General features: G+C 45.6%; 3 protein-coding genes and 1 long non-coding RNA gene across 45 annotated transcripts in view; 2 read left to right on the top strand and 2 right to left on the bottom strand.

Moving 5' to 3' along the window:
* The window catches only part of LOC125945271 (uncharacterized), a 194,612-nt gene extending 190,417 nt beyond the window's left edge, over positions 1–4,195 (top strand). Inside the window, exon 2 of the mRNA XM_049667041.1 lies at positions 3,764–4,195. Coding sequence (XP_049522998.1) covers positions 3,764–3,865 — 102 coding nt within the window. The 3' untranslated portion in view covers positions 3,866–4,195. The remainder of the gene's footprint in view (positions 1–3,763) is intronic.
* LOC119454535 (gastrula zinc finger protein XlCGF7.1) overlaps positions 1–26,068 on the bottom strand; it is a 455,522-nt gene that overhangs the window by 191,823 nt on the left and 237,631 nt on the right. Inside the window, exons 1-2 of one of the 33 annotated variants that reach the window (XM_049667035.1) lie at positions 25,239–25,314; positions 23,791–24,030 (exon numbers count right to left, since the gene is read on the bottom strand). The exons of 29 other annotated variants lie outside the window; for them this stretch is intronic. In XM_049667035.1, the coding sequence (XP_049522992.1) occupies positions 23,791–23,986 (196 nt within the window). In that variant the 5' untranslated portion in view covers positions 23,987–24,030; positions 25,239–25,314. Of the gene's footprint in view, positions 1–10,936; positions 13,576–23,790; positions 24,031–25,238; positions 25,315–25,574; positions 25,611–26,068 lie in introns of those variants that run through there. 3 more of the 33 variants (XM_049667034.1, XM_049667005.1, XM_049667036.1) reach the window with 3 other exon arrangements.
* Positions 1–26,068, top strand: part of LOC125945276 (uncharacterized) — a 395,992-nt gene that overhangs the window by 191,087 nt on the left and 178,837 nt on the right. The window contains exon 1 of one of the 2 annotated variants that reach the window (XR_007466773.1): positions 12,844–12,934. The exons of the other annotated variant lie outside the window; for it this stretch is intronic. This is a non-coding gene — a long non-coding RNA (uncharacterized LOC125945276). Of the gene's footprint in view, positions 1–12,843; positions 12,935–26,068 lie in introns of those variants that run through there. 2 annotated transcript variants of the gene reach the window in all.
* Positions 10,937–26,068, bottom strand: part of LOC119453864 (gastrula zinc finger protein XlCGF7.1-like) — a 310,713-nt gene continuing 295,581 nt past the window's right edge. For 6 of the 9 annotated variants that reach the window (XM_049666964.1, XM_049666956.1, XM_049666958.1 and 3 more), the window contains one exon: positions 10,937–11,100. The gene's annotated coding sequence lies outside the window, so the exon portion shown is untranslated. Of the gene's footprint in view, positions 12,672–26,068 lie in introns of all 9 variants that reach the window. The other 3 variants (XM_049666960.1, XM_049666961.1, XM_049666963.1) reach the window with 3 other exon arrangements.

Below are 26,068 nucleotides of genomic sequence, written 5' to 3'. Positions count from 1 at the left end.
AACAGGCGAGAATTTATGCAGAGACGATGACGCATCAGGTTTTGCGAGCGCATGGTCCGCCCAGGTAAGGGTTGCCTAGCAACGGAATGGCGTCTCCTTTTTTCGCCCGTCTTTCGTTCGTTCTTCTTTCTGTCGACGCACTAGCTACGCGTGCAGAGGAATGTAACTTCCATACTCGCGGGGATGCCACATGGTCACACTTTTCACTTTCCGGGTGGTGCCGTTTATGCGCGCTTGGGATTTGGAATAGGTCAGGTGTCCGCCTCGAGTGAGGCAATTACGGTGACCATGGCAAAGAATGTGATAAACAAACAAATAGAAACAGTGCACATTGAAAGCGACATGGAGCTTCGTTTTTTTGTCAATAGTTTTCTCAGCGTCACTGTCTGTTTTGCATGCGTCACTCTTAATATATATAGTTCTTCCATGGTGCATTGCGGCGAAATCTACACAAAATAGCAACAGTGCAGGCCGAGAGCCAACAGTGGCGTTTTAGTGGATAGCTCCAATGCTGTCAACTTATGTACTGATAGGTTGATGGGCGGAATGCTTAATTTTGGGGCTTTCAATATAACGACCTTTCATAATAATGAACAATAAACCGCAGTCCCCTGAAGTTCACTATATTGAGATTTCACTGTAGCATGTTCCAGCATACTCTGGAAAGTTGTGTTATTGTGTTTTCAAAACGTAACCAAACAATTTGAGAACACTGATATGACATGACACATGACACTGAGAACACCACGATACCACAGTCAAGTATGGTACCAGTTATGTAGGTACACATTGTGCAAATATATTATGAATTAACAAGTTGAGTCGACCGCGGCACCGCTGCGAAGATGCCGCCGTTTAGTGAGAAGATGGTGTCACTGCTTGCACGGCACGGCCGCTCTTCAATATCCCAGATCTCGTGGCGAGCTTTCTCAACGGCAGCCGTCCCAAAACAACCAATGTTGCCCACCAGAGCCATCTTCGGCAACTTCTCCTTACCAGAGCCGTTTGCGGCAGCGAGACGAAATCTAATGAAGAGGAAAAGCGGCACTGGGCACGGGCGCTGGGATGGCGGGTGCTACGAAAGAAGTCAAAGTAAAGCGGGTGATCGCAGGGATGGCCTCTTGCCATCTTTTGGGGCAACAACAACGACGGCCTCTTGTCTGCTTCTCTCCTTTACAACATACATATACATTGCATGCTGTCGTGCAAGTACTAAAATACCAAAAACAGACAATGAATACTCATTAAACACAGGCATTTATTTGATAGTCTGATCAAACACAGTGTCAAGTAACCTTATTAAACAATCAATTGCTCTAAACAAGTACTTACATGTAAAAAAAAGGTGCAAATAGAATAAGACCAACAGAGTTTGCAGGATGAACCACATATACCAGAACCTAGAGGTAAAAAGTACATGAATCAGCCCAACAGAGCAAGTTCATATGTACCAAAAAAGAATACTAAAAAATTTGAAGAACTTAAGAAGCAGATCATTCAGACATCTGTAGTGTAATAATAAGCATTACAATCCATTACACTGAACATACATATTTTGTAAATGCATACGAACAGTAACATTTGAGATTTAGTAAACACTGCAACAAAGGAATCAAATTGAATCAAATATTGAATAAGTTTCTAATTATGAACAGTCAAAATATAACAAAATTTAAATATAACAAAGCAAATTGCCTATTTTATCGGCTTCGTTACATTTTGAATTTCTTTCCGAGCAATAACTTGACCTTGTGTGGGTTAGTTTTCACAATTTCTTTTGCTCTTTGTTTTATGATATGCTGAGAATAGATCTAGAGCAAATATGGTGACCCAAAAAAAGTGTTCCAGGGCCCCTTTAAGAGCATATGGAGACCCCTGCGCTACCGGATGCACCAGAACACCATACAGTACGCTACAAGTCTGTAGATTCCTAATTCAAACTCTTGTTCAACATGGCTGTTGATTTATTCCACAGTATCAAGGTGATGTGTTCTCTTATGTCTGCTCAAGCCATCAGACTGCGCAAAGGACTTGGAGCAGATGGCACAAAGGTATGGTCGGTCACCTGTATGAATGCTGCGCAGGTGTTTCGTCAAAACACTTTTCAATGAGAAGCTCAGAGGGCATGAAGGACATTGAAATGGCTTCTCGCCTGTGTGGATGCGCAGGTGTTCCGTAAGCACATACTTTTGCAAGAATCTCTGAAGGCATGTAGCGCACTGATATGGCTTCTCGCCTGTATGGATGCGCAGGTGTCGCTTCATCACAGACTGACGTGAGAAGCTCTGAGGGCATGAAGGGCACTGAAATGGCTTCTCGCCTGTGTGGGTGCGCAGGTGGTTGTTCAGGTTGTTCTTTAGCGAGAAGCACTGAGAGCACACACGACACATAAACGGACGCTGGCCAGTATGGACGAACAGATGCCTGTTTAGGGTGTTCCTTTTTGAAAAGCTCTGAAGGCACACATGGCATGTAAACAGACGCTCACTAGAATGGGCCCCTGGCATGTTCTTCCAGACAAACCAGTTTATCAGTCTCATAATCACAGAGACGACATCGGTGGAGACATCCCTGGCGTGAGTTGTCATCGCTGGCTGTTGATGGAGAACTAGAAGGCCTCGATACTGCACAAATAAAACAAAAGTAGCATTTATTATGAAACACGTAAAAGAACAACGATACTGAAGTAAATGAGCATTCTTTTTCTTATCTGGGAGGTCTTGAGAGTGATTGCAGGCGTGATAGAACAAAGGAAGCCTAGTGTTCAGTTTTTAATTTACTCAATATTTCTGTATTTGAATGCTTTATGACCCTGTTTGTGTAGTCTGTGCAAAAATAGTGGATCGGAGCAACCAGGAGTATGCCGAACCCATAGGAAGACGAGGAAGCAGAAGGGATCAAGAGCACGCGCACGGATTGGGCAGCTTTCGCCTCAATGTTGGAATAAACGGTCGTCTCCGTCTCACGTCTGCACACCAGTATTTTCGCTACATTGTTGGTGTCGCGACATCCGGGATCCGCCCCTTCGGAGACTTCCCTTCACATCACGGCCATGGCAAACTTGGACTAGATGTGGAAGAAGCACGGTGTCATCAGACCTGGTGTCACGCGAGCGCTACCGCTCTTAACGAACCTGCTGCAGCAACCGGATCCTGATGCCTCTCAAGTTAACGGGCACATGAATTACCTCACAGACAAGAAGGCAGTACTGTTGAGGCTCGATGACGTCATTCTTGCAGCAGCGGACGAAGAATACATCAACCAGGAAAATCGAAGCGGCGCACGAATACAACGAAAAGATTCTTTATGGCATGTCACGCGCGAAGTTCTGGTTGCAACAGCGTGACAGGACCACCAGAACGCACGCTCAAGCAGCTGGACCCGGGTCGAACAACTTCGACCGTCCGAGCTCCGGCAACGCAGCAGCAGCAACAGCGCCACAAGTAGTCCCGCCTCGCCGGCATGGTCGTGGCGGGCACCTCCTACAAGGCGACCACAGAAACATCCTACTGGCAGAAACAGCAGCAGCTGCAGGTGCCCGACGACTCCTAAGATGTGGCGGGATATGTGTCCCAAGATTGACTGCCTGCCAAACAGGCAGACCATGTGTGCCGGTGGTGACAGCCACCACGAGTCCAGCAACCACCAGGACCATGGGTTCACGCATCAGGGCCAGCTGCAGTCCTTCCTTGCGTACCAGCACCAGGCGCACCAGCCGCAGCAGAAATGGGACCGGGACAGCTACCTGCCTTACCAGGATGAGGTGCCGGGCATCAACGGACAGGGCGACGGCAACGCTCCGCCTACAGATGCGGCACTGCATCGCTGGGCAGGGTGGATGGTGGGAGCGCCTTGTTCGCCTTGAAGCGATCTCTGGGATGCAGCAGCATCAACGTGGAAGCACTGACAACTGTGGGGTGCGAGGTCGAAGCAGTGATTAACAGTAGGCCACTAAGATATCTCGAGAGTGAACCTGACGAGCTCAAGCCATTAACCCCGTCGCATTTCCTGCGGGGAAAATGCAGCCTTTCACTACGGCAACAGATTTCCGCCTGGGAGTTTCCGACCGCGGCAGACTTGCAACGCAAGGCTTGTCATCGCCAGCGTCTAACAGACGAACTTTGGAAGAGATGGGGGCGAGCATACCTGCTACTGCTACGGTCAGCACATAACCATCCAATCTGCCCCTCAGCCAAGCTACAGATTGGTGAAGTAGTACTGCTGCTAGAAAACAACACACCCGCAACATACTGGAAGTTAGGCGGAGTGATCAATTTACTGCCAGGAAGAAACGGCATAGTTTGCGCTTGCTCCGTGCGTCTCGCTAATGGTTCAACTGTGAATCGCTCAGTGCAAGAACTTTGCACCCTCGAAGCATCCGCTTGATGTTGATGATGCAGTGGTTGTCATATTGGCTGTCCTGTGAAGTGATTTTAGAGTTGAGTCTATAACAACATATGATCACAATTGTACTCCCTGCATACCTGCAAACTCTCCTAAATGTTTCGTTATGAACGTTGTGTCAAGTTTTACGAAAAATAAGTTCAGTTCGAGAAAACATTTAAAGCCGCTGAAGAAGGAGGCAGTGCCGAATGAGGAGAAATGCACATAAAAAGGTGATTGTGACAGTATCTGTGCTGCTGTCTTGTCGCAGCACTAGTCGCCATATACAGTTAAACCTGGATATATCAAAACTGAAAAATTCCCGAAAAACTTCGTTATAAAGAGGATTTCGTTAAGTGCAGGTGCAGCAGGAAAATTCGGAAAGGACACGCTTACCGTATTTACTCGATTGTAACGCGCCCTCGATTGAAACACGCACCCGTTTTCCGTGACCAAAAGAGAGGGTAAAAAATCCTTTACAGTGCCGTGCACCCCATGCTTTCATACAGAAATACATCTATCGCTCAAGATTTACTCCCAATACACTAAAGTTGCGATGAACAAAAAGTCCCAAATTCACCCGAAAGGCGAAGCATGATTGCGACGGCAAGTTAGCAGACAGCTATACGAAGTAAGGATAGTAGCTTTATCGGCCGTATAAACTTCTAAACATTCGCTGTCTAACCAAATTGGCAGACTAATGCCTAAGCACACGTACTACAGCACATGGTCGAAGCTATGGGAGCTAGCATGGAGTAAGGAAAAAAACTGGAAAAATGGGGGCTAGGCTCGAAGTGCGTAGGAGGCGGCCATATTGAAATGCCGATGGCGATATGGTAGCGCATATTTTAGGGTCGTAGTCGATTCTAACGCGCAGGCAATTTTTGGACCCGTTTTATCAACATCGGCAACATCACTGGAAAAGGAGAGTGCCGGCTTGGCGGGCTAGGCCAGCTGCAGCAAGAGGCAGGATCAGGTTTGAATGAAGGGAGGGGGAAAGGTCACGTTCGCGGTGGCAAGATCGCCGGGTCGAGGGATGCAGGCCCGCTTCATGCACGCTTGCACGCACGCACACGTGCACTCGCTCTGGCCTCGCAGTCGCCGTGAATTCGAGTGCGCCAAGCGCGACACCGTCTCTTTATATTCCGTCGCGGTGGAGAAGGTGCTTCCGGTTGCTGCTCGTGCAAAACTGACAAAATATGGGGCGAAATCTCTAGGTTGTCGGCGGGGAAAATTAGTTATTTCGAGGGGGTCTCCCGCTGCCACTTCGTTACGTAGAGCTCTCAAATACATGTGCATCTACGGAGTAACGGCGGGGAATAGAAAAACTTCGTTATATCCTGGAATTTGTTATATGTAGGTTCGTTATAAGCAGGTTTAACTGTAGTAGCAAGGTACTTGCCTCGAGCAAGATTATTTGGAGAAATTCCTGGTGCTAGTGAAGTCCTCAACAACGGTCTATGGAAAAGTCACTGTGATCTCAAGATTATGTGTTGCTTGTTAGTCTAAAAGTGAATTATTAACAAAGTGTGTAAGCATCCCATAAAAGGTGCTTGCTCAGGGAACACTTAAAGCGACCGAAAACTGCCCAGCAAGTGTCAAACTTTTCGAGGACATGATAATACCATAGAATCGCACATGCTTTTTGCAGTTTAGGTAAGAATCCCAATTTTTAAATTGGTGAAGAAAGTCACAAAAAATAGTTAGCTTTGTGGTGGCCCTGTGGTACTAAGGCTGGATTATTACCGGGTGTCGACCACAGATTGGTATACATAGCGCTCCATACCTATTGTTCAAAATCACTTTCTTTATTGCACTTTATTCGAAGTGTATGCCAATTGAAGAAAGGTCACGCTTACAAGCAATGCTATTTATGCAGCAACGAGTAGAAATGCAGAATCGTGGCGGCTCTAATTTCATGGCACCACACATTAGGATGCTTCACATGCTAGTTTTCACGAATCTAAGTTCTGATCGCACACTCAAGCTAAAGTCATTTTCTTGAGCTCACTCAGATTTTCAAGAGACTACAAGCTTTCGAACACCAACATGCTGAACTATGCGTTGTGTAAAAGTACAGTTAACCGTTGCGAGTGCTGTTTCGCGTTTGAGTTCAAAAGGTTGGCATGGCTAAAAAAAAAAAGAAAATTAAACTTGGCTTTACTTGTATATGGCCAAAACAGTTGGCTACGGCCGCACTCGTCATATGTTTCTCACAAAAGCCCCCGTACGATTGCAATCACACTCGCTCAATGTTTCCAACATAGGGATCGAGAAACGCAATTGCGATTACAGATAGGAGAATTCTGATAAAAAATGCGCCATGACATTGCAGTATTCGTCACTACGAGCAGTAAGCTTTCCGTTGTAAAAACGAAAAAATAGCTACCAGAAATATTGGTTCTCACCTTGTCACGACCGACAGCAGAATTTTTATGCATTTCAATGTTCACAGGTTGGCAGGTATTTCCCTGGTGCACTAGAATGCCACTCAGCTTACTGCAGACACATTCAGAATTCTAGTTTCAGTTCAGTCACCTCAATCAGCTATACTGAAACGGCAAGTTTTTTACCTTGTTGTAATACAATAGAACTCCACAGACACATTTTTCGAGAGACCGCAAACGGCAACGTAACAGCCGGGAAAATGTAACAGTAAGGTAGGCCGCAAATCGCCACGCCGTCAGAAACAGCTCTGAATGGCTAACAATACAGTTATTAGACATCTTGGTGCTCATACCTTGATCGGGGACAGAGCGTGCACGTGTGTATAACTGAGGGAGGGACATACAATGTTCCATGAGAGTGGCCACTTTCAACTTTGATATGCTTCACTGCAATGCTTCGTGCATGCTTCATCGCATAGCACAGCTCTATTGTGGCGAAGTTGAACAACGAGAAGTGGCAATTATGCAATGCATATGACCTTGCATATGACAGTATATGTCACAGGATGAAGGGCTCTTGTATAAGTGTGGACTATTCCCAGAAAGTTTGCAAAATTAGAAGGACGCTGTCAGCAAGAGCGGGACTATTCCGTAAGTAACGTCTGTCAATTGGTGCAGAACGCCATAAGGGCCAGAGTATCTCCAACGTAGTTTTTGAGAAAGGCCAACGCGCCGAGACGGGGACCAGAGAAGGACAATGTCACTCGTACTGAAGCAAGCATCCCGGCGGTGGGCGTCATACAACTTCTGCCGTGACTGCGACACAGAGAGGCGAAGACGGGCAATGTGAGGTACCTATTCTGCAAGTCAGCGACATCTGTAGCGCAACAGGTCGGAAAAGGTCTTGTGATAGCGTAACGGGTCACATAATCTGTTGCAACCGCAATCCGTTTATTGCAAGCGGTGGAGAGAGGGAAGGTGCCGAGAAGGTTGAGGCCAACGCGAAAAAATGGCTAGGCCGTTATGTCAATAGGCCTGGTAGGCTCCTGCTGGGCTCCTCCATCTGGAAGAGCCCAGCTGGAGGAAGAGCTGGCCTTTTCCAGCGTTGGCACGACTCACAGAGAGTGACATAACGGTGAACAGAACGGTAGAGACCGGGCCAGAAAAAGCGCCGCCGTACACGGTCACACGTCCTGGAAACACCAAGGTGACCGGCTGTAGGGACATCACGCAGTTGCTCGAGTACGGCTGCCCGAAGATGTGCGGGAACGAGTAGTAGTAGTTCCTGACCCTCGGGGTGCATGTTCCGGCGATACGTGCCATTTACAATGATGAGCAGGCGAAGTGACTGGTCTGACAAGCCAAACTGCAGGCTGTTGATGAGATAATTTAGCGACGTGTCCTGCCGTTGCTCGTCACTAATGTGGCTGAAAGCGGAGAGCGAGAAAAGGCCAGATGGTGTATCCTCCGTGGTAGCCTCGGGGCGATATGTATGCATTACATTGGATCCGCACACTGAACTCAACATTAACAAACTTGAAAGAATCCAAAGAAAGTTGGTACGCTTTATTTATTCTGAGTACAAACGTTTTGACTACCGATCGGAATTAATGCCGGCTAACAACACTCCCTCTCGAACTAAGAAGACAGAAATACATCCTAGATTTTCTATATTATCCAATCAACAGCCATTGACCCTTTAATATATGTATTCCCCCTGTCCACAGGACCTACACGGCAACATCGCCCCGATTCAATATCACCTATTAGGCTAGGACAGACAAGTATAAGCTTTCCTTCTCTCCACGCACCATTCACGAATGAATTTCCCTTTCTGCACCATATCTACCGCATGATTTGCTACTGTATTTCTGATTATGTGCTTGTGTAGGTATAAATGTAGTTTTGCTGTGTTTACTGTTTTCAAAATGCAGATTTTTTTTATACATTTCCTTCTTTGTATAAGAAAAACACGTAAAAAAAAGAAGGACTAAAGAACGAAGAGACGTCATTCCGTTGCTAGGTGACACTTACCTGGGCGGGCCATGCGCTAATAAAACCTGATGCGCTGTCGTCGTCTCCTCAAAAATTCTCTCCTGGTTTCTTTTTTTTGGGGAGGGGGGCGCTGTCTCAGGTTTTGCAAACCTTTGCGGCGCGCCGCCCCCATTTTACTCCTTGTCATCTGCTAGCCTACTGTTCCAGCTGCCGCAAAGGTTACACGGCAATCTAGGAATTGCCAGATTTCGGAACATTAATTCGTAGTACTGAGGCATTATTAACATTACAAACAATCATTATTCTGAAAAGTTCGGTATTCTGATATTTTTACATTGAAGCCATAAGTCAGCAGGGAATTTATGAAAAGTTTGTTAAAGTGGTGCTTGTAGTAACGATGTTTCACTGCGTGAATTACCTCGACAGCTCAACATATCCGAGCATATGCTAACACTTGTGTAACAGAATGCCATACAGCGTAATGCACACGTATGCATATTCCCAGTTCAGATTTTACTTAATACATAAACATTTAACATGGCTTAACTGTGTCGATATACATGTGTTTCTTGAGTTCATAAGTTAAAAAGAAGCTTTGAAAGAAGAAACTGCACTGAAATGGTCACTTGCTCTTGTGTTGGTGCAGGTGACTTCACGTGACTATAACATGAAGTCTGAAGGTGTTAAGTGGTACCAGAACGGCTGAGTGAATGTGGAGGTAATCCTTAGGTGTGGAACTTACCAAGAAGCAAGGAAGTCTGACATGTTTATTTATTGAATGCAGGTACATTGTTGCCCAGTGTAGATCAAAACTACAAGTGAACAAAAGTCATTTTTGAGATTGACGTGAATCGAAGAGTGCCGGAAGTTAATCAAGTAAAGCGTAGAATACGTTTTGAGTAGTTTTAGAAAAATTAACAGCAATCACCAAAATATGTATAAAACGATGTGCACATCCTGTCGCACCTTATGAACCACTGTTTACTAAAAGCACAAATGGAGCATGAGGAACAAATAAGGAGTTTGCTCGCATACACAGGGCTCTTCGGAAAGCGCAAATGATCACTGTACAGCGAGGAAAGTCTACCTCCCTCAGCAACGTAAGAGCCTCCTCCACGATGCATGTTCTCATATTTTAACGCGAGAGCGTTAAGGGCACCCGTGTCGCAGAAAATCCGGCGTCGGCAGCCGGCGTGCGATGCCCGGTGGTGGAGAAAATAATTCCCAACCCCGACCGCGCAGGCCCTCCACGTGGTGCGAGGTTTTCGTGAACAAATATTTATTTCTCAGCGATATCTGTCAGGAAAATGGTAAAGTACAACTTTACCATTCGGCGTCCGATTCGCCGTCGGATTGTTTACGAATCGGCATCGGATTGTAATTTGAATGTACCAGAAAACCTAATTCTGCTACGAGGAAACTCGAACACAAACCCCCAAACGCCTTTACCAGCATTTCTACCAGACCTACAGCCGCGAGTTGTGTTGTGAATGGGTCCCTATAACGCTATAGCGTTCTGCTCTTAAAGACGAAGCTTAAGCGTCCTCCAATTTTTATGTCTATATTATACCACGGTGATAAAATTTACTTGTAATTTTGCTTCAATTTGAAGTTTATTCGTGCACAAGTAATGTTTCAAGTATTTGAAGGCTATTACAAAAATATTTATATTTACGAAGTGCCTATTCGAAAGCTTCAAATATTCGTGCACCCTTAATCAAAACTGTTAATGCTTGGATTTATCGGCAATAATTTTGCTGCTGAACCTACATATGAGAGACTGGCACAAATGCAATTCAGAAAGAATCTTTCCGACCACTGAAAAACAGGATTGGCCCAATTTCTTGCTTTCTGTGCAATAATGTTTTATACAATCATGTGCGGTTGATTCAAAATGTAAACTTTATTCAAATGTTTCTACAGTTATCTGTCACACTAGTGTTTACAGAAATGCCGATACATTAGTTGATATAAAATGTTGGAATGAATACGGAATAACCTTGACATTTGTCTGAAGACTCAAATTACTCATGATCATCTGTTATAAGAAGTGCCTTCTGTGTTAATATTGAACTTCCAACTGCCATCACTCAACTTCTCTTGGACAATGCTAATATCACTACATTGCATGCTGTCATGAGAGTACTAAAATACCAAAAACAGACAACGAATACTCATAAAACACAGGCATTTATTTGATGGTCTGATGAAACAGACAGTGGCACACAACCTTATTAAACAATCAATTGTTCTAAAGAAGTACTTAAAGAAAAAAGAATGTGCAAATAGAATAAGATCAAAAGAGTCTTGCAGGATGAACCACATATACCAGAACCTAGAAGCAATAAGTACAGTGTAGACCGCTTATAACATAAGTCGCCGGAGTCGTGAATATCTGCACTATAAGCGGTACCGCACTATAACCAAAGCAATGATTTTCAAGCCCTGCATGTATGCAAAACATGTCGACCAAGCAGTTGCGCCTATCGGAGAATCGAAGCGTGCGACTGGGAGCTTTGCATTCGTTTAAATTTACGAACGTAGAAAGGTTAATGTCCAAGTACCCACTATCTTCGCATGAAGCAGACAAAGTAATAATAAAAAAAAATGTCTCAGTTTTGTCCGAAAGGCGAAGCATCAATTGGGATAGCAAATTAGTAGACAACTATAAGGAGTAGGGATATTAGTTTTATCGGCTGCAGAAACTTGACACATTCGCTTACTAACTGACTTGACAAGCGTGGTGTCAATGCGCACAAGCAAACATAAATAGACTCGATGACCGAAGACAACCACTGTCAAAACCCGGGCGTGGGGAAACGCGGCCATCGCAGTGAGTGAAGGTTCGTGCGGTCTATCGCTTTAACGGAAACTGAGCGGCGTACGCACAGCGCATACAGAGGTCAGAGTCAAGTGGAGATCGCTTTCAAGATACGGTGTGCGCAACAACACCAATAGCCGCCACAGGCGCGAACGCATTTGTTGGCAGAGTAGATGCCGCCCCCCCCCCTCCCTCTCTCTCGTGCTGCACTCCTGCTTTGCTCCTTTCACGTGGGAGATTGCGTCGCCAGTTCCCCTTGCGCCCGGTTGCAAGATACTAGGCATTCGGGGCCGCAGCACAGTGTCGCCTCGCCTCCCTCCCTCTCATACCCCCACCGCCTTTCGCGCGACGGAAGTCACGTTTGCTCCCCACTGTGCATTCGCTCTCCGTGAAGGCGCGTCCCCCGCACACTTTCACTCGCATATATGGCGCGCGGCAACGATTTTATCGCCCTTGGACTCGTGCTCCACGTCTCATGCTCCTCCTCCGATGCCCTCGTTGATCTCCTCTCCCATCGGTGGGCGCACCTCGGTGAGAAGCGTGCTTGCTACCGCCCTTGTCTGCGAGATTTTCTCGCGGAAGCCGCATTATAACCGGTATTTTGTCTCACGCGGCTGCACTGTAAGCAGTATGCGTATACATGGAGTGCTATGGGAAAATTAGCGGGAGTCTGACAAGACCGTACTATAATGGGTCTTTCACTATAAGCGGTTACGCTTTAAGTGGTCTATAATGTACATGAATGAGCCTATCAGACTAAGTTCATATATACAAAAAAACAATACTGAAAGAAATTAGAATTGCAAATTTCTTTTCAATACTGCAAAAAAAATTACTTAGAAAGCAGATCATTCAGACATCATTAGTGCAATAATAAGCAATAGAATGAATTACACTTAACATGCATAATTTATAGGGGTCTGCAAACAGTAATTTTTTTTAGATTTAATCAAACAGTGCAACAGAGAATTGAATTGAATCAAATACTGAATACTTTTCGAATCATGAACAGTCACAATATAACAAAATTCCGATATAAGAAATCAAATTGCCGATTTTACCGGCTTTGTTATATTGAGGTTTAACTGTATTTTGAAGTTTTTCTGGATTAGTGTGGGCCGATTTTCATAATTTCTTTTGCTCTTTGTTTTATATGCTGACAATAGATGTAGAGCAAATATGGTGACCCCCCCCCCAAAAAAAAAAAGTGTGCCAACACCCCTTTAAGAGCATATGGAGACACTTGTGCTACCGATGCAGCAGAACACCTTAATTACGCTACACGCCCGTAGATTCTTAATTTTGACTCTAGTTCACCCTGGCTGTTTTCCTACTCTACAGTATCATGGTGCTTCGTTCTCTTATGTCTGCTCAAGACATCAGACCGCGCAAAGGACTTGGAGCAGACAGCGCAATGGTATGGTCGGTCACCTGTATGAATGCTGCGCAGGTGTTTCGTCAAAACACTTTTCAATGAGAAGCTCAGAGGGCATGAAGGACATTGAAATGGCTTCTCGCCTGTGTGGATACGCAGGTGTTCCGTAAGCGCATACTTTTGCAAGAATCTCTGATAGCATGTAGAGCACTGATATGGCTTCTCGCCTGTATGGATGCGCAGGTGTCGCTTCATCACAGACTGACGTGAGAAGCTCTGCGGGCATGAAGGGCACTGAAATGGCTTCTCCCCTGTATGTGTGCGCAGGTGTACTTTCAGGTGGGCCTTTAGTGAGAAGCACTGAGAGCACACATGGCATATGAACGGACGCTGGCCAGTATGGACAAACAGGTGCCTCTTAAGGAAACGCCTTCTTGAGAAGCTATGAAGGCACAAATGGCAATTAAACAGATGCTCGCCAGTATGGACCCTGCCGTGTTCTTCCAGACGAACCAGTTTATCAGTCACATAATCACAGAGACGACATCGGTGGAGGCATCCCTGCTGTGAGTTGTCATCGCTGGCTGTTGATGGAGAAATAGAAGGCCTCGATACTGCACAAATAAAACAAAAGCAGCATTTATTATGAAACGCGAAAAAAGACATACTAAAGTAAAAGCTTTCTTTTCTTTTTCTTATTTGGGAGGTCTTGAGGGTGATTGTCTAGTGGACGCCTCGTGGTTCCTGTTGATTTGCTCAATATTTCTGTATTTGAATGCTTTATGACCCTGTTTGTGAAGTCCTTCCATATTTTCTCCAAGAAATAATTTTTCAGATAGGTAAAGTATTACAAAGCGAGAGAATGTGGACTGTGAAGATATTCAGATTTCAGCAACTCTTGTAAAACTGTGTCAAAAAGCTTCAACCCAGTTTGCTCTCTGATCCTCAACGAGCACTCGAGGTTAGTGGCCATATTTGGCACTTGATAAACTTATGATTGACTGGCGTGACAAACTTATCTCATAAGAGTGGGTTTCTCCTTGTTGATCACATGCTGAACTTTGGCAACACTTTCATAGCTTGAGATAATAAAAAGGCAGCAAGGACATACCGCATTTTTCCGGGCATTACCTGCCAACACATACAGCCCACATCCCTATTCAGAACAGCACCGAAACAATGAAAATAGGCGTGTATAACCCGCAGAAATACCTACATACAACACTCAAACGTTTACAAAAACAGTCTTCATTCGGAGATAAATGACTCCTCCATGTCGTACCTTTGGCCAGTGGCTCTAATCCCCCTTTTCGGTGATGCAGCTGAGCCATTGAGTGCAGCTCATCGTGACCAAAGTTCTACTTTGCCGGTGCTATGTGGATTAACTGCTAAAGGCAAAATGGTGACCCGTAATGAGGAGGAGAATGAGTGAGCATGAAGGTGGGGAGAAGGGAGCTTCAACACACAGGGGTGGAAGGTGGGTGGGCATCCGTAAGCTCTTCTCACGTGTTCTGGACAGTGATGCTACTGGTGCATGACAGTTCAGTGCAGCTTTTAGAGCAGCTAAAAATGCATTTTGAGCAGTAAAATGGACCTTCGGAGCAGGTTTACGAAAGAGATTGCTAACTTTATTAAATGGAGCTTTTACAGCGGGCAAGCTATGTGAAAGCACTAAGTGGTCACTCGTTCATGAACTTGATCCAAACACTAAACATGACCCACCCCCTTTACCGAAGTCCTTACTATAGACTGCAACGAAGCGGTGGTGCCCAAGATGTACTTAAAAACCACTTCAGTGGCTTAGAAATGCATGGAAGCACTTATACATGCTATGTGCACATTTTGGAGACATTTTGAGAACGTTCAGAGTGATCTTGCTGCTATCCTTTAAGACGGAGCACTCTGTGAAAAACAACCATGCTGATAATACAGCACAGATTAACATAGCTACACCCTCCTCCTTTACCTTTCTAAATGAAATTGGCTATTTTTATTTTTTTCAGTTTTGCATTCATGCAAGGCCGTTATCTCCCCATTAAACAAGTCCATTAAAGTACAGTCGAGTCCACTTATAACAGTATTGAAGTGCCACAAAAATTCCATTGTTATAATTGAGAATTGTTATAAACGGGTTGCACGAAAAAAAGCAAAATAGGGGGATGGCAGAGCTGTTGTGAGATAACTATAATGACGGGGAGACCAGTGCTCCTCCACACCACCTTCCTCCATCCGGCTGCTGTTTGTGTTAGCTCGTTAAAACAACTGTAACTATGCTTTCTGCACGCTCCAATCGCGTGTAACAAGCCGTGGCTGTTGGCCTTAAAAAATGGCACTGCTATAACAACTGCAAAGAGGGTTCATGAACGGCAAGTGACATGCGAGTTCCACCAAGGCATCGTTTTGGTGCCCCCGAAAGGGGCCTTGTAAAATATACGAGAAGGTTGCCACGGCCGCCTCTGAGCTTGGGAAATCAGCAGGGCAAACTGCTTCGCCTTTGTGGCCAGAATCGGCCCGGTGACAGGCAAGTTCAGGGCACAGGCACCAAGAAACCACTCGTAGAGGGCCTCCTCCACCTCCTTATAGGCACCTTGTCGAATGCGTTTGACCCTACTGTCATGCGAGTACTTTTCTTTGTCGAACTTCTCAGCGGAGTGTTTGATCATTGACACCGTCAGTTGTGATAGTGCGCACTTGTGAACCAAGTCACACATTACCGTCCTTGCAGTCCTTCCCGATACTGCACTTAGTCTTCAAATCGATAGCCGTGCCCTATCTTTTCACCAGCAACAACGTCCGATAATCAGCGGGCGGATCAGCCATCTTAAGTTTCGGCGGCGATTCAAACCAGATGGAGAAACCACGTAGCTAGAAACGACTTCGACGCAATCAACTAACACAAACAACCAAATCCGTTGGAAAATTGCGCAGAATGAGGAGCGAGCGAGCAGATCAGCGCCGTCGGCGCGTTGACGAGGTCCATTCGTGTTTCGGAGGGTGGTGCGACATAGAGCTATGGGCGCAGCTCAATTGTGTTCGGAGGGGTGGAAAGGCGGCAGGAAAGAGTCGTGCGAGGCTGGCGATGCGGAGAAGGCTGGAAAATAGGTTCTATTGTACAATCCAGCAGCGGGGAGGGTGCAGCGGCTGGAATTTCGTTGTAGTTAGTTTTTTTTTTTTCAAGAATTTCACATCCACTATCTTTTGGCACGGGCACCCAGGAGTCAGACTTCATTGTAATAACCGATAATGCGGCATGGGGGTATTGTAGTTAGCGGGTTATTTTACCACAGAATACATACAAAAGTTGACGGTGCAGCAGCTTTTCATTGTTGTAACCGATATATTGTTAAAACCAGTCTCGTAATAAGTGGGTTCGACTGTATTAGTAATTTTGATAATTGCTATCTATGCAAATAGTCTCCAAAGTTGCTTGCAATATCTGCTTTACCAGACAAAGCTTTTTCGAACAAATAGAGCTGGCAAACAAAACATTTTTTTAACTGACAATTTATGCTTTGTTTACATTAAAAGCTTGAGTGATCATATTGAACTTAAGTGATAATTCGATTCTTCTGTTTCGAGATAATTATCAAATTTGACACTCAGTAGGATAATTTCGCATTCATAGGCGGGAGTCTAGAGAAAGACCCCCACCGGTCCCCACAAAGATCCCCGCAATTCACGTTGCTTATTGCGGGGAAACGTCAACTGATGGAGGGCAATAACGCAGCTGCTACAAGCTCTGTCAGATTTCTAGCCTGGCGGCATGCTACATAATTACCTACGCCACTTGGAGGGTTCATTTGTGTCAGGACTTTCGCCTCTGTGTGTTACATTAGCATACCAAGTGCAAAACTTGATTAAGAAAGTCTCCAACAACTTTTTGAATTTCTCGCAAGAATGTCCGTATAATTGTATGGGCAGTACAAAATCGGCTACTCTAGTGGGGAAAATAATTTAATTGCTTTTTACAGCACCAGCAGTTTGAAAAATAAACTTAATTTTGCACTGTGCTGTGCATGACTGATATACTGCAAACTTGAAATACCGCAAGGGTGGACACTGAGGGGGTGGTTTGCTTTTGCTTGTTCCGTAGCTCGATGGATGTCGCAAACACTGCGAAATGCAGATACAGTATAGACCGCTTATAGTGTAAGTGGCCAGAATCGCAAATATCCGCACTATAACCAAAACAGCAGTGTTCAAAGGCTGCACATGTGCAAAACATGTTGACGAAGCAGCCACGACTATCCGAGAATCGAAGCATGCAGGCGTCAGTTTTGCATCCATTTAAATTTACGAACGCTGAAAGGTTAATGTTCCAAGTGCTCGCGGTCTCCGCATGAAGCAGACAAAGTATTAACTGAAAAAAAAAAAAACAACGGGGACCGAAATTTCGGATGCAGTTGTATGTCTTGTCCAATTTCTCGGACTGATCGGCATATGCACTGTGTCAAAAACATGGTGATTGTGGACCAAGCTGCCGTCATTGGAGTGTTGCCTGTGCCCTCACTTTTGTAATCAGGATGGTTTCTCTGCTTTCCATGAGCTGCACAGCCAGTGCAACGTGTTTTGTTGACTCTGCACCAAACCACAACTTTGGTCGCTGACAAGGTGCACTGGATTAAGCTTAGCTGGCAGGGGTGTTTGGTGGCATGCCGTCGCGCAAAGCTTGCACTTGATATTGTTACGGGGAAAAGAAGCAAGGAATATATTGACACTGTATTTACAAGAATGGCAGCGGCTGACAAGATCATAGCTCTCGAAGTCCGGAGCGTCGTCTTCTTCAAGTCATCTCCAAACGTCTTCTTCATCGCTCTGTCACATCAACCCCGGCGGCTGAAGCACTGACCCGGTGCTGGTTAGGAGGCGGTCGAATGATACGGCTTAAGACGCACCACGTGGACTATATCGGAACGAGGCTGAGCCACGAAGGGGTCAAGAGGGGCGATTTCGTAGGTGACGTCGGTTACTTGACGCAAGACGCGGTAAGGGCCAGAGTAGCGTGAAAGGAACTTCTCCGAGAGGCCAACGCGTCGCGACGGAGACCAAAGGAGAACCAGGGCGCCCGGTGTGTAGTGGGCGTCACGATGGTGGGTGTCATATAAGCGCCGCTGATTTTCCTGCGAGTCCACAAGTCGACGTCGGGCAATATGGAGTGCCTCTTGTGCCTGGAGTATGGCGTCCCGGGCGTACTCTGATGTGAAATGCAGGCTATCAGGCAGAAGGGTGTCGAAAGGTAGCGTAGGGTCACGGCCAAACAAGAGGAAGAGTGGAGAGAAGCCTGCGGTATCGTGGCGAGAAGAATTATAAGCAAAGGTAACGAATGGTAATGCAACGTCCCAGTCGCGATGGTCAGTGGAGACATACATGGACAGCATGTCAGTAAGGGTCCGGTTGAGACACTCGGTTAGACCATTCGTTTGTGGATGGTAAGCAGTAGCAAGTTTGTGTTTAGTCGCGCACGAGTGTAGAATGTCATTAACAACTTTAGAAAGAAAGTAGCGGCCTCGGTCGGTGAGGAGCTGTCGAGGGGCACCGTGGTGAAGGATGACGTTTTCTAGTAGGAAGTCAGCGACATCGGTTGCACAGCTTGTCGGAAGAGCCCGTGTGATTGCGTGTGAAAGCTTTCAACTCCGTATGTCACATTCTACTTATCCATAAACCTAATCAGCTTAATATTGAGTCAAATGTGTCGTCTTGTATAAAGGAGTTTATTTCCAATCAAACTCAATATGTCGCAGCGAATAACTAGTCATCTACTTATTCACCAGTTGCATCCAAAGTGCCACAATGATTCATCTTGAGGCATTTGCTCTTCTTGATTTACATTAATGATTTTCCTAACTGTGCAAACTCATCATTAATAATTCTACTTGCAGATGACTGTGTAATTTACTGCAATATTACTATCCCTGGTGATTCATAGAAGTGGCTAGGCGATCTTCACAATCTGTCTCTCTGGTGTAACAAATGGCTCAAGAAATTCAACGCTAATAAGTGTAGATCGATGCACATGTCGCATACTGTTAACAATGGCAATCAGTATAGATATATACTGTATGACACTTTGATATTGTCAGTTCGCACCCACAAATATCTCGGCCTTTTCACATAACCGATGATCTGTCATGGAATATGCATCTTGATTATTTTAATACTAATGCTAATTGCACCATAAAATATCTTGCCTGTAATTTTTCCACTGTACCTTTTCCAGAAACTGACACTCTACGAGACCCTAGCTCACTTAAAACTAGTACACACATGTTCAATTTCGGATAAAAATAAAAAGATTGCTATACCTTGCACTTGAAGAAATTCAAAATCAAGCAGATGGCTTCATTTTATCTATTATTGCCATTGCAGTCTAACATGCATGAAAAAAAACTGAATCTGCCAGATTTCATTACACCACAAATGTGCTTGCCTTTGCCTAATTCACAAGGTTAATCACTCATAACACAGAGTGAAGAAAGAACAGATCATACCACCTTTCTACATTTCATCCGATCAGACATATAAAATTGGCAAACCAGCACAAGTGTGGACTGGAACCACCTTCCTACTTCCATCGATCAAATCCCAGACTCTTCATTCAAAACATCTATCTACCACACTATCGCTGAACATTCTTCATTTGTATAATTGTCTCAGCATTTTTATTTATTTTGTTACTGCTCCATTCTGCATTGCCTACAGGCCTTGAAAGTGTGTATAATAAACAAAAATAAATAAAAACTGTATACAGTAAAACCTCAGTGATACGAATCTCGCAGGGTTGCGTGAAATATTCGTATCACCCGAAATTCATATCACCAAAACATACACAATATCAAGAAAAATGAATTTATTTTTACCAGAAAAGATTTCTAATAGTGGAATCCCATTGATACCTTCCTGGCTGCTGCGTTTTCCCGGCTGCTACGTCGCGTTTTCGCGGTCCCGACCTAAATCTCATTGACTTATATGTATAGTCGAATCTCTCTAATTCGAACTCGAAGGGGCTTAAAAATTTGTTCGACTTAAAAGAAGGACTTATTTTTGAAATATTCGTGCACCACAGCGCGACATACGAACGGTGCGATTCGTGAAATATCGCGGCGCGCAAGCACATATCGAGCGAGGGCCACGAAACTGCCCGCGCTCGCTTCGCGATAATGGCAGCAAACGAAATTTCAGGGAGCGGGCGGCGCAGGCACGGCGAGAGAGAGATTGTGGTTGTGAAGAGGAAGAGGCGACACGGCGAGGGGCGCGCGCGGGGACCGTCACAGGTTAAATTAAATTATGGGGTTTTACGTGTCAAAACCACGATCTGATTATGAGGCACGCCGTAGTTGGGGACTCCGGAAATTTGGACCACCTGGGGTTCTTTAACGTGCACCTAAATCTAAGTACACCGAGTGTTTTCGCATTTCGCCCCCATCGAAATGCGGCTGCCGTGGCCGGGATTCGATCCCGCGACCTCGTGCTCAGCAGCCCAAGGTGAGGGAGGAGGGCGGCAGGGAAGCGGGTTGGGCCTCGGCAACTCTGTCGCTTCGGTGGCTCCCCTCGCCCTTCCTCTCAACACCCTCGCAGCCCCTCACCTTCGTCTGTCCCCGTGCGCATCCGCCGCTCCCGCCGGCCCGCTCCCTGAAGTTTCGGTTTCTGCCGTTGAAGCGAGCGTTGGCCGAAATGGACCTCCGCCGTTGCTTCTTTCTGCGCTGCAGCCGCAGCGTTGGCTGAGACGTCGGCACGTACACAGTGTGTTCCAGCGCCACGCAGAAACAGCGACCTTGGCGTGACGCCGCGGTTCTTTCTTTTTTCTCCGCGGGGCGTTGAGGTATCTCGCCTAAGCTTTTGCTCTCTGGCGGTGTTGGAGCAATGCCGGTCAGAGGCGCCGCCACGTGATTTGTCACGCTGCTGAGAGCATTATCGGTGCGCGGTATGTTCGAATTAACCATCGCAAATGCTTTCGCGATCGAATAACCGGGTGTTCCTCGTGATACTTCGCCAATCTATAATGTACCGGCATGTTACGTTGCGTTTGAATGTGGCGGACAAGTAAATTTATCGGTGCAGCAAGCTTGTACATTGCAACAAGCGATCGATGTGTTGCAACAAGCGACCGACACGTTGCAGATACGACGCACCCGCGTGAGTGCCGCTGCTGCTGTATCCTGAAAGCGATCTGCGACGTGCGCGCCTGCGCAGACCTTATCGTCAAAATGATCTGCGATGTTGACGAAGTGCGCCTAGTGCCAGTAGCTTCGTATACGCTGTGCCTTCGATGTTCAGTTCGCGTTGAAGCAAGAGACAGCACAAAGGTCAATACACTCGCTGCTGCTGCTGCGTTTCCATTGCTTCACCTTTCGGGTGAAACCGGCTTTTTTTTCTCTCTCTCTCTTTTTTTCGCGGTCCCTTCAAAAACGTACCAATGGGACGTTTTCTTCTTGTCCAAATCGTCAATGATCGCCTTCTGAAAGGCGTATAAGTGCGCGCACGTGATCTTGGGGATGCTTTCGCACGCCACTGAACGCCTGAGCAAGTCAAGTGCAGGGAGCGTTTTGGCTGTCGGGGCTGCGCCGCGGTCGTCGTTGCAGCATTGGTCTTCGTCTAATTTCTCGCTAAGCATCGGCTAGGCTGTGATGTGGTCTGGTCCGCTCGACGTGGGGACCAATGAGAGATTGCGCAGCCGCGTGACGTAGTCGGTTGCTTGGCGGCTATGGATCCCGCCCACATCCCGCTGTGCCAGCTTGTCTGTGCTGGTGGCCCCGCTGGCTCGGCCGCCGCCACTGTTGCTCACGCGTTCGTATGATCCGTAGTGGCGCGGCAACACGTTCGTAACAGCCAATTTTTTTCGTATTGTGAGCAATGTATTTCGTCCGGGGAATGTTACGAATTCGTATCACACCGAAATTCGTAGCAGCCGGGTTCGTATCACCGGGGTTTTACTGTGTAAGACACACCTGCATATAAGGTGCACCTATTTTAACTCGTGGCATGATAAAACGTGATTACGCATGTTTGTACAGTCATCACGAAAGAAAACACACATTTTGGGGCACAAAATTTTCTATAACAAAATTAATACAAGCTACAAATTCTAGCAGAATAAAACTTGTGCAGGAAACCAACATTTACTGCACTTTCCTCAAAGCCACTGAAGGCCTTGTTCTCCGACGCACTGTCAAGAAGTGCAGCTACTTCAGCCGGCAGCATCGTTGGGTTACAGTCGTCAGACTCTGAATAAACATTAAGACGAATTTGTAAGCACTTTAAAGCACGCAACTGGCATTGCCAGTGCGGTGTGACATGCTTGATATGTAAATACAAACAATGATCAGATCACGACCACTTGAAAACACACACAAAGAAGTCAAATGCGAGTGGAAGCCGAAAGAACTGAGACTATTGCTGGACTGCCAAGAATTCTCGCAGGGGCAACTGATGATGATTATAACCAAGTGCTGCTTGCTAGATTGGAACAAAGGCACCAACGCAAAGAGCGCACGCGCTCGCAATTCGGGGCACTTATGTTGCCGAACGCCAACTCTTTGAGACATGTGCCGACTGTCTATACTATCTTAGTGCTGGTTAACAATTCTGTTCTCAACAGCAGTGGTACCTAAATAGGGTTCCACAAAAGCACTTTTAGGGGCCACGAAGCACTTGCGCCCGACTTGAATTCAAGATTACAGTGTATGGTGTATTAATGAGCAACGAATTAACGTTTTACTGTACTGCATTTGAAAACACTGAGATAAAATAGGTGGAAGCATACAAAAGGATTGTGGCAGTGCACTGATTAGTCTCTCTGAAGAGAAAGTGAAACAGCGTAACTGTCGATTTTCACTGGAAGCCTTGTTGCACAACGGCTACACTGTTGATAGTGAACTTCAGACACTGCGGTGGAGTTTCTTTGTGAGCACCATGCACGAGTTCAACTGATAACAGCAGATTCAACTTATTGCAAAAACAACTGAATTTGCTCACCAGTGTTTCGCTTCTCGTAGTGAGAGGGCTTAACTTTTCACATCCGCTTTGCGGCTGAGCTTTTAGCACACTATAACAAGAGTGCAGTTGATGAACAACTATGCGCTGGGATAAATTGGCGGTACGGAAGAGGTCTCATCGGTCACTGCAGTCTGCAAACACTGTGCAAAAAACCTGAAGCTGCTACAAAAAAAAAAACTGCTGGATGAAAACGAGTGTATGGCCAGCAGTGACCTGAAGACGCCTACAGGTCGGCTGAAGTGATCACTGGTGTGACCCTCAGGTGCCCAGTGAGTATTCCTCATTGCACGATGACAGTATTCCTGCTTAGTCATGTGATGTGGGATGTCGTGACTCAAAGCTCTCCCAGGACAGGAAATCCTGACAGTTCCCCTGCGGGTTTCACCTCCCTCAATGAATGAGCATATTGATAAAACAAAGTAGGTTAAGTGCATTCAAGCATTTTGTTTGAATTTTATTCACCTCAAACACGGGGGTCGACTTACATTCCGCATTGATCTATATTCATGTTTTTACACTAATACACACATTAAGGCATAACTAAGAGACTCACTGGGTGTAACATTATCGTAGAACAACCTAAGGTCTACAAGAACACCAGAACAAGAGGGCTCTGGATTAAGCTCTATCACCCAAGGTGCTTCAATGTGCTCAGTTGAGCAGTATTTTTGAATTTTGCCCCAATCACAGACATGAATCACAAACCTGATAATTTGTCCGTAGTGGAAGTATGTCATACACACTTAAACAGGTTGTATCAAGCTAGGCAGACTTCGTCATTTACAAGGAACTCACACAAGCAAGCAAAAGAAAGAGAAGTGCCGGTCACTGCCCACCTGAGGTGTAACTTGACTGATCCACAGTCTCTGTAGTCTGCACGTTCCTCGACTCCCTCCCTGCTTTGAAGGAACACTCGACAGACTTGTCAGCCAGAGGCAAGCTGTACTGCGTGCCAACCTCGACCTGACTGATGACCTTTGAATGGGTGGGGCATGCCGTTTTAGCAAAAGTGATGCATTCACCAAGGCTCATTGCATTTGTGAGACCTGCAGGAAATAATTGGAGTGATTGTAGTCCTGTTACAGCATCGAGAGCAAGAGGCAAACAATATATAATAAATGAAGGAAAACTTTCCAATGCATAGCCATGGAACACAAAATAACCCTTTTGGCTCAGTATTCCAAAAGCGCTACAAGGGGGCAATCCACACTGAATACTAGAAAGCAGGGCAACCTTTTTCTGTACGAGATTTACCACAGCAGAACATATCTCAGACTCTTTTTTTCATTTCATCATTTTAAAGCTATTGTTGGAGTCCGAGTGAAGCAAAATGATTAAATGATTTTAAGGTAATTGCCATCAGCCTATTTAATGATCCCCAATTGCCCCATGTCTCGTGCCAGCTGATACCATCTTATGCTTGCAAATTTTCTATTTCATAACGCTACCTAGTTGTCTGCTGCACATCAGTTCCATTGGTACCCATTCAGTAGCCACGATAGACCGTCGGTGACCTGCTCTACACATTACATTGCCTGCTTAAGTTCACTTTTAATGCAATAGCATTCTTTAAGGACTTGACCCAGTTAGCAGTAGATCTGTATGTATGCATGTCAGTATCTATGTCTGCACCTAACCTCTTTCCCACCAACTTGGGTCACTGTGTAGTTTACGGTCAAATGGGTAGAGCATCTGCAGCTGTGCTGAAGGAAATGGGTTCAAAACCAACCATTAGTCTTGGGTCACTGAGCATGTAATATTGGGTATGTGCTGCTCTTGAACAAACTTCCTTGAACCCAAGTTGGGTCACTGGTGATGTGCTGCTCTTCAATGACTCTTGGCGGCCTCTCCGAGTGATCTGCAATTACCCCCTGTCTTGTGCTACCCAATTTCCGAGATGTACCTGCAAATGTCTCAATTTCATCATCCCACCTAACTTTCTGCCATCCTCAACTGTGCTTTTCTTTCCTTAGCCCCCATTCTGTAACTCAAACAGACCACTGGTTACATGGCCTGTCCAGTTTCATTTTTTCCTCTTAATGTCAACTAGAATGTCAACTACCCCTGTTTGCTCTCAGATCCACACCGCTCTCTTCCTGTCTCTTCAAGTTACACTTAACCACCTTCTTTGTTTTATCGCTCGTTGCGCGGTCCCTAAATTGTTCTCATGCATCTTTGTTAACCTCGAAGTTTCTGCACCATGTATTAGTACTGGCAGAATTTAATTATTTCTACAGAATTATTTATAAATTAATTATGAATACAGAAGGGCTTGCATAAATACTTTTAAGAACAAAAAAGTGCACACACTGAATTATATATATCCCAGTTCAGCACTTGTGGAGTAATCAGCATCGAAGGAATCACCGCTCGACTCACATGCAGCAGAGCAACCTGTGTGCACGGCCATAGCAAAATCGAATCGTGCATATGAGAACATGCAAGAAAACCCAATGATTGTGCACCCGTCACAAAAACCATAAGAGTCAGAAACTTGCAGCAATCCTTTGTCCCATTGCGAACACAGGGCAAACAGTTTTCACAATTCCCCAGAAAAGGAACACAGGCGTGGCAGCACTGTTCGTATACGGCGACATCACTTGTATTTACCAGTGCCTACCCGTGAGCAATAAACCAGCAAGCATCTAGCGGTGACCTTAATGTTACACCTATCAGATTTCATTTCATCGCTCCCCCCCCCCCCCCCCCCTTGCGTGGTCTACAACTTCTCAGGCCTCCTTGTTAACCTCTGTGATATTACCCCATATACAGTGGAACCCCAATTATATGACTTCGAAAGGGCCACCCAAAACTGTCGTATAATCGCAAAACTAAGAATATAGGCAGTGACATTGAGTCTTGCCCAACAAACGGGCACAGACCGCCTGAATAAGCCTTCAGTACGAACCTGCACAGCTTCAAAGAAGGTAGCAGAAATTATTTTAAAAGTTACAGTATTTAATCGATTGTAACGCGAGCTTTTTCATGATTTTCGTTGCATGAATGCGACCCTCGCGTTACACCCAAATAACGGCAAAACTGACTACTTTAAAACAAATATTAGTAATCCCGCGATTTTTAGCATTATGTTGGCAACCTATAACTTGACGTCTC

The sequence above is a fragment of the Dermacentor silvarum genome, chromosome 5 (genome assembly GCF_013339745.2).
Source record: "Dermacentor silvarum isolate Dsil-2018 chromosome 5, BIME_Dsil_1.4, whole genome shotgun sequence".
NCBI lineage: Eukaryota > Metazoa > Arthropoda > Arachnida > Ixodida > Ixodidae > Dermacentor > Dermacentor silvarum.
The sequence above is the reverse complement of the archived record's forward strand: the minus strand, read 5'-3'. Positions and strand labels throughout refer to the sequence as shown.